Source organism: Colossoma macropomum, unplaced genomic scaffold, assembly GCF_904425465.1.
Source record: "Colossoma macropomum unplaced genomic scaffold, Colossoma_macropomum, whole genome shotgun sequence".
In the NCBI taxonomy this organism is placed as follows: domain Eukaryota; kingdom Metazoa; phylum Chordata; class Actinopteri; order Characiformes; family Serrasalmidae; genus Colossoma; species Colossoma macropomum.
Window position 1 is genome coordinate 8,372,557 of NW_023494801.1, and position 11,320 is coordinate 8,383,876.

The 11,320-nt window shown below is 36.9% G+C and overlaps 1 protein-coding gene across 2 annotated transcripts; it reads left to right on the plus strand.

Annotated features, from left to right (window-relative positions):
• Window positions 1–393: 393 nt before the first annotated feature.
• On the plus strand, window positions 394–11,017 carry cln3 (CLN3 lysosomal/endosomal transmembrane protein, battenin). 2 transcript variants are annotated; one of them, XM_036590330.1, is made up of 15 exons: window positions 394–709; window positions 2,539–2,575; window positions 2,733–2,829; window positions 3,091–3,174; window positions 3,895–3,974; window positions 4,175–4,260; window positions 5,247–5,319; window positions 6,651–6,794; window positions 6,935–7,074; window positions 7,546–7,634; window positions 8,604–8,672; window positions 9,675–9,730; window positions 10,267–10,360; window positions 10,471–10,611; window positions 10,731–11,017. In XM_036590330.1, exons 1-15 carry the CDS (start codon window positions 655–657, stop codon window positions 10,845–10,847), a joined length of 1,362 nt encoding a protein of 453 aa, XP_036446223.1. In that variant the 5' UTR covers window positions 394–654; the 3' UTR covers window positions 10,848–11,017. The 2 variants fall into 2 exon arrangements, with proteins under 2 accessions (XP_036446223.1, XP_036446224.1); XM_036590331.1 differs by having other exon boundaries at window positions 7,582–7,634.
• The last annotated feature ends 303 nt before the right edge of the window (window positions 11,018–11,320 follow it).

The window sequence follows — 11,320 nt, forward strand, 5'->3', positions numbered from 1 at the left end:
GGTAGAAACCAGGGGTGCGATGACAACAGCCCAAATATAGCCATTTTATTCACTAGTGAACCTTCATGTGTCTTCAGACCTTTAATGTATAATGCTGATGATGGTAAAATAGTGGTAAATCTGAAAAAATATATGTTTTCTTTGGGAACTATTTTTCATTTTACATATATTAGGCCAAAATCCTGCCAAAACTTTCATAAAACAATGTTCCAGGTATTAGGTAGCGTGTTCAGAAATATTTCATGTAATACCTTTCTGTGACAGAGCTTTTAGAGACGGACGTTTGGTTCTCAGCGCCACCACTGTGAACGATTCTGACTCTGGAGCCTCTCACATCAAACAGCCGGATCTGCGGCAGAAAGCGGAACTGTTTACTCGTTGGTTCGTGTCGGGGAGGGATTTCGTCGTTGCGCTGATGTTGGAGCTGGATTCTCGTGTAACAGCTGACTTTACTAGAAAAAAGAGGAAGAAAGAAAAACTTAGCGATGGCAATATCCTCGTTATTTACTTATATATGATATATCTTTTTAGATAAAGCAGTTGTGAGATTCGTGGAAAACCGCGTATTCCGCGCTCATAGCTGAGAGCCCGTTCAGTTGAGTTCAGTTGAGTTCAGTTGTGAGGCTGTGGCTGGTCTGAGTGTTCAGTAGCGCTATGGATCACACAGACAGCGTTAATGCTGATCCTGCCAGAGACACCGACACTGAAGGTACGTCCACATTACACCGTTTATTGTGGTAAATTCTTAAGATATTCTTATGAAAGAGTGCTGGTAATCATACTCAGTTGTATCCAGATGTTGTCTTGCGAGTCCTTTGCTGTGCTGCTGCTGCAATGTAATTTATATAAATACAGATGACCGTGTTTGTTAAAATAAGACGTTAGTGTAACCTTAAATTAACCCTCGAATCCAGAAACACAATTCATTGGTAAGAGTATTGCTCTTCCTAAAGGGAAATTCCACAAACAAAGTCATTCAGAGTGGTTTGGAGTGAAATGCTCAGTTCTAGAGAAACTTAGAGTCAGAATTGTTTACAGTGGTGGTGATCGGAACCAGACCCCCGAAGAATTTGATGCCTCTTAAACTACATCACAGGACGTTTTTACATTAAATGGCTTAGAAATGGCTTCTGTAATAAATCTGTTTCTCTCTCACACATATACTTTAAACCCATACTCAAGTAAAACCTGTTACTTATGTGAAATAATGAGTGAAGTAAAAGACAAAATTCATTCTTAAGAACAACTTGAGTAGAAGCAAAAAAGCACCAGGTCAAAAAAAAAAAACTTAAAGTGGAATTCCACTTTAAAAAACAAACAAAAAAAAAAACTGCATAATTAAATCATTACGATGTGAACAAAGTGGTTTGATGTGAAATGCCCCATTCTAGAGAAACTTACAGAGTCAGAATTGTTTACAGTTGTGGTGATAGGAACCAGATGTCTAAAATATTTAATGCCTCATCACAGCAAGTTATGACATGAATTGGCTGCCTGATTTCTGAGACAGCATTTTTGAGGTAAGGTTTTGGCCTGAAAAGTATATTTTAAAAGGCATTCATGGTGGAGAGGTGAATGCAGGTACATGCATTATAATGCAAAATAGTTCCCCAGAAGAAAACATATTTTCCCAGATTTACTACTGTTTTACCAGAGTAAAAGACATGTGTAGGTTCACTTTTGGTTTTGGATAGTAAATAAAAGGCTATATTTATATTTACAGTAAAATCGTGGCAGTGGTATAGTTAAGTGTATAACAAAAAGATTTGCCCTAAAATACCCTGGTAAAACCATGGCACTGTCATAGTTACATATTTATAAACATAATTATAAGGCACCATAGTTAATTGCAGAAACAGGGTTAATGATGAATTACTATTGTACAGCTAAAGTGAATTTTCCTAAGAGTACTGTAAATCTGACAATTTGAACATTAAACAAAGACATAGTTAGTTTTAATGTGAAAAGATACGTTGTAGAGAAACTTAAAAGGTCAGATTTCTTTACAGTGGTAGTGATGGGAACCAAATAGACATTTTATTTGCCATCCAGAATGACCAGTGATCCTACATGTGTATTCTGAGTTTTTATATGTAATGATGGCGAGGGTAAAATAGTTATAAAACTAAAAAAAAAGCTTTCTTTGGGTATTATTGTGCCTTACAGTGACCTACATGTACCTCTCTGCCATGTATAAAAATGCATTTTAGGCCACAACTTCATTGTAAAACTATCATAAATAATGCCCCAAACATCAGGCAGTGTATTCATTGCCATTTCATGTAATAATGTTCTGTGAGGAAGGTTTTAGAGTCATTAAATGCTTTGAACATCTAGTTCCTATCGCTACCACTATGAGCAATTCTGGCTCAATAAATTTCTCCAGAATGGCATATTTTACATTAAACCACTCTGAATGACTTTGTTTAGATCTTAAGGATTTATTTAGAATTAGGTGTCATATAAAATTGCTAGAATGACATCAGTGTCATTGTTACTAGCAGTGTGTGATGTAAGGTTTTTTGTGTGCATTCTCAGACCGTGTAACCCGCTTCAGGAACCAAAGCGGGTTTTGGTGAGTGTGTTCTTTCTTCTCATATGACTAGACAAACTGGTATGGAGAACTGCGAGACGTCTCACAGAGCTGAGAGAGCCTGCTTTTGTTTGGACAGGAACATACAAGGAGTTGTCTGTTGATCTTTCTTTCTCTCTATCTGTCTCTTTCTACACAGGTTGCTTGGTCTGTGTAATAACTTTGCCTATGTGGTGATGCTGAGTGCGGCACATGACATTTTAAAGCGGCAGGAATCCCAGAATGCAACAGTGCCTGTAAGAAAACATATATTTAACAGTACTTCTTCAGACAGTGTTTAAAGAAAACATCTGAGGAAAAAGGTCTCTGCATATTCTTTGAGCACTTTAATTCACTAGAAAAATGTAATTGGGTTAAAAAAATCCTACTTTCCCAAATTCTACTGTACTGTGGCTGCCTGTTCAGAAGATATAGGCTAGTCACATAGAAACTCAGGCTTAATCTTGAGATGGTTCACCTTGTTACATCTGTTTTCCTTGTTTTGTCTGGGTTTGTAGACCCCAGCCCCAGGCCTCCTGCAGTCAGACAGTGGAAACAGCAGCAACAGTAGCCGCTATGACTGCAACCCTGTGTCTACGGCAGTAAGTCTTTCCTACGCATGCACAGACAAAATTCTGTTTTCTTTATATGTTTCATACGCATATGTTTCCAGTGAAAGCAGCCATTAAGTACAAATTATTCTTTTTTAGCATCAGCAAAACAGCAGAAGACATATAGTTAACTAAAAATGACACAGAAACCTCAACAACTAAATATAATATCACATTTTTTTATTTGTTAACTTATTATTACCTATTATTATTACAGCTTCCATCCTTTTGGGGAGACTTGCGTTCAGTTTTTCATAGAAATCTGCTGTGATATTTTTCCTTACCTCCAAAGTTCAGTCTTGAAAGTTGGTTGCTGTTTCAGCTTCTCACAATCCATGTAATCCAATTGCAAATTAAGACTCATCAGTTTATAAAACCTTACCCAACGCTTTTTTACTTATTTTTTACTTTTGCCTTCTCTGTGTAAATGGATTATCTTCTGTCTAATCTCCTCAGAAATATCTCCTTTAACCATTTTTGATGCACATGAAAAAGAAATGGGAAGGCAGTTGAGGTAGCTGCTTGTGTGAATCTTAGTGTCTTTTTGAATGGGAACAAAATGTCAGTGAGATCTCTGGGAGCAGATTTTATTGGGAGAACACAGCTGTAACTGGTTGGTTTAAGATATGTAGATAGGTTTTCATATAACAGTGATGAAATGCTAGTCAGACTGTTCTTTGGTCACACACATTATTTCTTCTCTGTCTTTAGGCTGTCCTGCTGGCTGACATCATACCAACATTTCTGATCAAGCTTACAGCACCATTTTACATTCACAAAGTGCCTTATGGGTAATGACCATCAACAAGTAAAATTGACTTAGACGAAACTAGGACCACAGATATGACTGCTCAATAAATCAATGTCAAACATTAGACTTTGGAAGAAGGATAAAATTCATTTTATGCATTTAAAGCACTTCATTCAGTTTACACTTTGCACTGAAGAACAAAATGCATTATCCACTTTTGGTTGATCTTGTGATTGACAGGTTCCGTGTTCTGGTGTGTGTCGCCACGGCAGCAGTTAGCTTCTTGGTGGTGTCGTTTTCTGCAACTGTGTGGATGAGCATCTTAGGTAATATATGTATATCTGTTACGTTCCTCTTAGCTGTAGAGGAGGTAACGTGGCATGTGATGGAAGAAGGAAGGGAAGGACACGAACAACAGTAGTTGCAATTTTAGTCAATGCTTTTTTTCTTTACTTCCCACTTGCAAAAGTGTATGATACAAGAATAATATTTATAAAGAAAGAGCCAAAACCATTATGCAATGAGCTGTCAATTGCTAGGAATTAATAATACACAGGATGAGTATGGAGTTAAGAGATCAGATTCGACTAACTACTGATTAAGTATGAAGATTGACTTAGGTGATCCAACCAACGCAAAGGTGGACTGAATACGGTGCCAAAGAAATGAAATAAACCAAATAAACCAATAAACCAAAGCCAATAAACCAAAAGCTAACCTGTCTAACCTGGTCTGATCCTCACCAAAAAATACAGCGGGTGGCACTCGCCCCTTACCTGATGTCTAAACAATGAAACAACTACCGTGTATGTATAGGCGTGCCCAAACTTGCCTGTCCACACATGGCACTGGAGTGATAGAAGCAAGAGAGAGTGAGAACAAGAAAGGGAGCAACAAAGTGAACCGTTTTTCTGGCTACATTTAGCTACATTTTCAAGTCCGTCAGGTAGCACAGCTTAACAATACTGCTTGCACCCCAGAAGTCCCAGACACGCTAAATGTTCCCACACAACTCCTCTCAGGTGGGTCCTTATATTTGCCAAAACCTGCCTCTCGGCAGACAGCAGTGACTCTGATTGGTGGACAGAAGAGCGCAGCCAAGCATCAATGATGTCCTCATTGGTCCAAGGCACACCTGTATAAAGGATTGGTAGAGTGAAAGGGCGCAGAGAAAAAAAAGAGAGAAAAACAAAACATACATGCATCACAGGCATGTAGCAATATCTCTGTGTGAGTTTGTTTTACATTTTGTCCCCTCTTTTTATAATTGCTTCTGAATTGTGTTGATTAAATCTAATACTTCTGTTTCTAGGTGTCATCTTTGCCAGTGTGAGTTCAGGTCTCGGGGAGCTCTCCTTCCTGTCCCTCACTGTCTATTTCAGCAAGTAAGACTCCTCTTACTATGCACAGCCCACAGCATCTTCAGTAATGCCTTTCTATTTAGATCTGAGAGGAAACGGCGTGATTAGTTGTAGATCATTTTAATGATCTGTCTTACATTGACAACTGTGTAATACCTGTGTCATAATGACACTGCATGTAGGTATAAAAATATATCGTCAGAGACCGTGTTTGGTCTTTTTAGCCATGAATGTTCTGAGGAGTGGACAGTAACTAGGGCTTATAACTAGGGCTGGAATGATACAGTCGTATGCAAACTTTTGGACGCCTCTGCTCAAATTACGTTTTTTGTTGATTTAACATTTTGGACAAAACATAAAACATAGAATGTGGCCTGTGCAACAGTTATGGCACATTTTATATTTTATGTTTCATTTTTCCCAATATGCTAAACTCGCAAATAAATAGAAATTGCTGACATTTGCAGAAAACGCCATATTTAAGTTAAGAGGGTGTTTTAACTTATTTTAACTCAGAAAATCAACCAAACATGTAATTTGACCAGGAGTATTCAAACCTTTGCATATGACTATACACACACCTATAAGCGCATTGATGTTCAGTTACAAAGTAATCTCCAAAAATCGCAACCCCTAGAATTTATGAGCAACTTGAGAAATGAGAAAAAAAAGCCCTTTGATACTGTATTGAAATTTACACCCTTAGTAGTAACCATTCCATCTAACTATGGTGAATTCAGGTATTTACAGTATTAAAAATCTCTTACTTACCAGCCTTTACAAGCATCTTTTTGTTAACATTGTGTACACACACAGAGAGACACACGCACACATATATGTATACTACCTCACATACTTAGTTTAGTATTTTCTGTTAGCCTTAGAATCCTAACATTTTCTTAGTAACACTGTACTGTAGGGAACTGTTCATAAGGACCTACATAAGCTTGTCATGACAACTGCCATAACCCTACATAAATGTTCATAAATTCTTATTCAAATGGTGTAATGAAGGTTACATTTGCCAGTTTTCATCAGTTAGTTAAAGTAGTCTTTATGACCGATGACACCTATTGGGTTTATAAACATTTATGTAGGGTGATGTCAGTTGTCATGACAAGCTTATGTAGCCTTTTGAACAATACCCTACAGTAAAGTGTTACCTACATTTTTCGAGCTTTGTTGATTTCATTATGACGCGATTAACTGCCTTGATGCAATTAAAAATGTATTTAAAAAATTATTTTTAACTTTTTATTCTTTACTTGACCAAGCTTAGTTAAAAACACTTTGACTTGTGTTTTAAAAATATGTGAAACAGTTAATGATTATTTTTGTCATTGTCTCTTTTTTAGCAACGTGCTGAGTGGATGGGGATCTGGTACAGGGGGTGCAGGGGTCGCTGGAGCTCTTCTGTACTCTGCCCTCACACAGGCTGGTCTGTCACCTCGGGTTACATTGCTGATCATGCTGCTCGTCCCTGCGGTTATGATGATCAGGTCAGTGCAAGTCTCTTTAAACTCCCTAGAAACTATATTGCTAGTGTGCTGCTAATTGTGTACTAGATTGACATTTGACCATTGACCATTTTGTCCTGCCCTTTCTGCACTACATCTTTTTTTCCCTTTCTGCTTTCCAGCTACTTCGTCCTTCTGGTCTTTCCTCCCTCGTTTCCACAGTGGAGGCCCAGAGAAGCATGCCATAGAGGCTCCCAGGAAAGACAGCCCTTAATATGGGACAACAATGATGAAGACTGTGTTCAAGATGAGAGGGCCAAAGGTGCTGTAGTATTTGAGCACATTTCAGTCTTGTTTAATGCTTGAGTTTGGGCTGCACAGTATGTCAATTGTTAATCGTTATCGCAATATTGCCTTTGCAGTAGTGATACCACCAAGGCTTGCAATGTAAATACGCCCTCAGACAGATCACAAATGTTTTATTGCATGCTGTGAGCATCCTGAGCATTTCTCACATGTCTCAAATAAGTTTCTGTGGATCAAGACTTTCACGTCATTCAACAAACATAAATAATTTTGGTCTATATAATACAGGCTGGTCTCTAATTTTGTCACTGTAATGGTTCAAAAATGTGTTTTTATTATATTGTCGTGTTTTTCGCAAATTCATTATTTTGTTATATAATGCAGCCTTATGTTAAACCTTATTTGCTTGTTCAGTTTCAGCAGTCTATGGTTTGTCTTGCGTATTTGATGTGCTTGTGTAATGTGATTTGTGTGGTAACTCATTTAGATAACTGTGCTGGCCATGCTTTCTTCCTCCTGACAGAAGACAGACAGACTGGACCCCTGACCTTCTTCAACAAGCTACACATCCTGACGGTGAGCTGTCTGTGTGTGTGTGTGTGTGTGTGTGTGTGTGTGTGTGTGTGTGTGTGTGTGTGTGTGTGTGTGTGTGTGTTTGTTCATACCTCTGTTCATGTTTCCATGTATATGCTTTTAAAACGTGTTTTAAAGTTAAAATTATATAAATAATTTGTATATATTTGTTGGATATTTTCTATAAATTAAGATCCAGGCCTGCACTGTTGAAAGTGTGATTTTGCTAAGCGTTCATATACAGAAGTTTGACCACTTTTGTGTATTTTTTTAAGTAACGTTAACACATCCTCTACAGTAAGCATACTTAAATATGGCATTTTTCTGCTAATTGTTAGTCCACAATTTCTATTTGTCTGCTAACATATTGGAAAAAAAATAAAACATGTCATTTGACCAGGGGGGTGCCCAAATTTTGGCATACAACTGAAAATAATTCATGTGATTAAATTACAATATGCCTCATTAAGTATCAAAGGAATCATCAGTACTTCTAGAAGATTGACCAACTGCATGTATCAATGAAAAGACAAATTTAGACAATTTTTAGAGACCATGTAAATAACAACAACCCGTCTACAGTACCTGCATAAACTGCACAGTAACCACAAGATGACAATGGTTTTCACTGTTTCTTTTAAACATTGGTGCATTTTGTCTTGTTTGCAAGACTCAGAAATCGAAAGCCAAGTATCATGATGTTGTATTTTTCCATTTTGCCCCTCCTTAAATATCTGTGCATTTGATGGAGTTTGTGTGTGGTCTGCATTGTCATTTTCAATGCTGTACTGTGTAAGCTTGCATTAACACAGGTAGTCTTATGTTGACCTTATGCCGACCTGAAGCCTTGGTGGTGAGCTCAATGTGCCTTTGTTTGATCTGCTTACAGACATCTGAGTGTTTTTGCACTTTGCTGCATCGCACACTGTGTTTGTGTCTGAATGTGTGATGCATCCCTATTCACTCTTTCAGGGTCTGCTGAGGTTTATTGTGCCTCTGGCTGTGGTCTACTTCGCTGAGTATTTCATTAACCAGGGACTGGTGAGTGCTCTCTCCCAACATCGCTGAATTGAAGAAGATATGAATAAATAGAAAGTATATGTTTACCTTTAAATCCCATAGTGAACCACTTTGAAATGTGAAGCACATAAATAAAATATATTGTTTTAAAACACTACCATTAAAAAAAAAATAGAATCGCTGTTTTTAATAATATAAAATAGGAGTTTGCATTGTGATGATATTTTATTGATATTATGTCACAATAGGCTTTTCTGAGCATATCATGAATATAGTCAGTACTTAAACAATATGGATGTAATCAGGTCTGTTTGATTGGATTTAATTTAGTGCAGTTTGTAAAGCAGCGGCTCAAAATCATTGTAGTTATAGGTTTACTATTATTTTTAGTTATTTTTATTTGTGGCACTACAGGTTGTATTTCATCCGTTCCGACTTATTAAACCTAAGAAAACCAAACTATGGTGATACACATCATGTATCGTGAAAATGTCTTGAAGTATCGTGATATATTTTTTGCATATCGCCCACCCCCAATATAAACCCAATCTGTTGAGGATAAATGTACAGAATGATTTCATACAATGCTGTTACTTTACATACATTTCAACTAATTAGTAGGAATCTGTAAAAAATGAAGAAATGTTAGATGTGTCCAGAATGATGAAAAGAGCTGTAGAAAGCTGAAAAACATTTAGAGTGCAGTTCTAATAAAATTAATATCTAGAATACGTTGTATTTATTAAACATTCAGATCAAATCTGATAACTTAGGTTACTTAGTTATAAGGCAGATAGATCTTTACATATTATTTATAATTGAATTAGTTTTTCATGTTCTCAGAAGCTCAGATTATTGAATAAAACGTCTTAAAATAACTTCTGGTTTCTACCTTATAGTATTGCAATCTACACTGTATAAGTAATTAACAAATAAAATGACGGCAGTTACTTTTGAATATAATAAACATTGTTATTGGTGTAAATAAAAATACAATTTCTTCCTCTTTTTCTTTATGTCCAGTTGGAGTTGCTCTACTTTCGAAATTCCTCTCTCTCCCATGCAGAGCAGTACCGCTGGTAAGCAGTTCATTTCTCTGGTGTTCTCTGCCTCTATTTCCTTTAAAAAAACAAGTTTTTTTTTCCAAAAAAGATTTATTACTTGAGTATGCAAACATTTGAATGCTCCTGGTCCGTTTACATGTTTTGTTGGTTTTCTAAGTGAAAATAAGTTACACATTCTCTACAGAGAACACTTCTGCTCATTTTAATGCACAATTATTGTTTATTTGCTGATTTTAACATATTAGGAAAAGAAATAAAATGCCTCTGCAAGAGTTATGGCCTATATTATCTATTTTATGTTTCATTTTTTTCCAAAATGTGAAACTCGGCAAATAAATAGAATATGTGTAACTAAAATTTGTAGACAAATTGAATATTTAAGTCCCCTATCAAGGAGGTGCTAACTTTACTTAGAAAATGAACAGAATGTGATCAGGGGTGTTCAAACTTTTCCATATGACTGTGTGTGAATACATGTATAAGTAAATGTGACAACAGCAATTACTGCTTTATCATTTCCGTTGTTGTGTTCATTGTTGTTTACATTTCAGGTATCAGACTCTGTACCAGATCGGTGTTATGATATCCCGCACTTCTCTCTTCTGCATAAAGATCAGGAGAATCTGGCTGCTGTCTTTCTTACAGGTGTGTAAAAGCAATGGAGGAGATCAGTGAAGAGGAAAATACAGAGAGTTAAATAATCTCTCTCTCTCTGTCTCTCTCTCTCCCTCTCTCTCTCTCTCTCTCTCTCACAGTGTGTCAATGCAGTGCTGCTGCTTTTTGCAGTGTATTATCAGTTCTTGCCCAATGTGTGGCTGGCATTTGTTATAATTCTTTATGAAGGTCTGCTGGGAGGAGCCGCCTACGTCAACATTTTCTACTTAATCAGCAAAGAGGTATATAAACTTCCTTTTTGTTTGTCTTGAAGCAGCACTGTCATGTGAATCTTAGCTATTACCATGTGATTTGGTTATTGTGTTTTTTGGCTCTATGTTTTTGGATTTTTCCAACACAGACTGGCGACCGTGAACGGGAGTTTGCAATGGCTGCTGCAAGTGTCGGGGACAGTTTTGGTATCGCACTCTCTGGAATTGCGGCCTTCCCTCTCCACAACTACTTCTGCTCTCTGTGAGGGAGGACGGCACCATGGACAAACAGCACTATGGAGGAACAGACAGAGACAGAAGTGACTGTTGAGTAGCAAGATGTGGACTAAAACAAGGAAAAGCTCAAATAGAGGGACATAATAATTGTTGCTTACAAATCTTTATTTATTTCTCAGACATAAATTGTGTGATTTTACATGTGGTCATTTCAAATATTGGGTACTAAGAGTTACAGTGTGTAATTTTGGTCTTACATTCCTTTATGAGGCTAACAGTACCCTAGGTCTATTGCAGAGGCCTTGCTGTATATATGCCGTAATAGATTGTCATTAAAATAAATAATGCGTTTAAAAAAAAGATCCAGCTCAGGACCTGACAGGTTTGATATCCCAATCAATACAGCATTAAAAGTCCCTCATTATTAACACAGTTTATGAAATTAATTTTTTTATAAAATTGAATTGGATTTTTTTTCCACCCAGTTTTCCCCATTCCCATT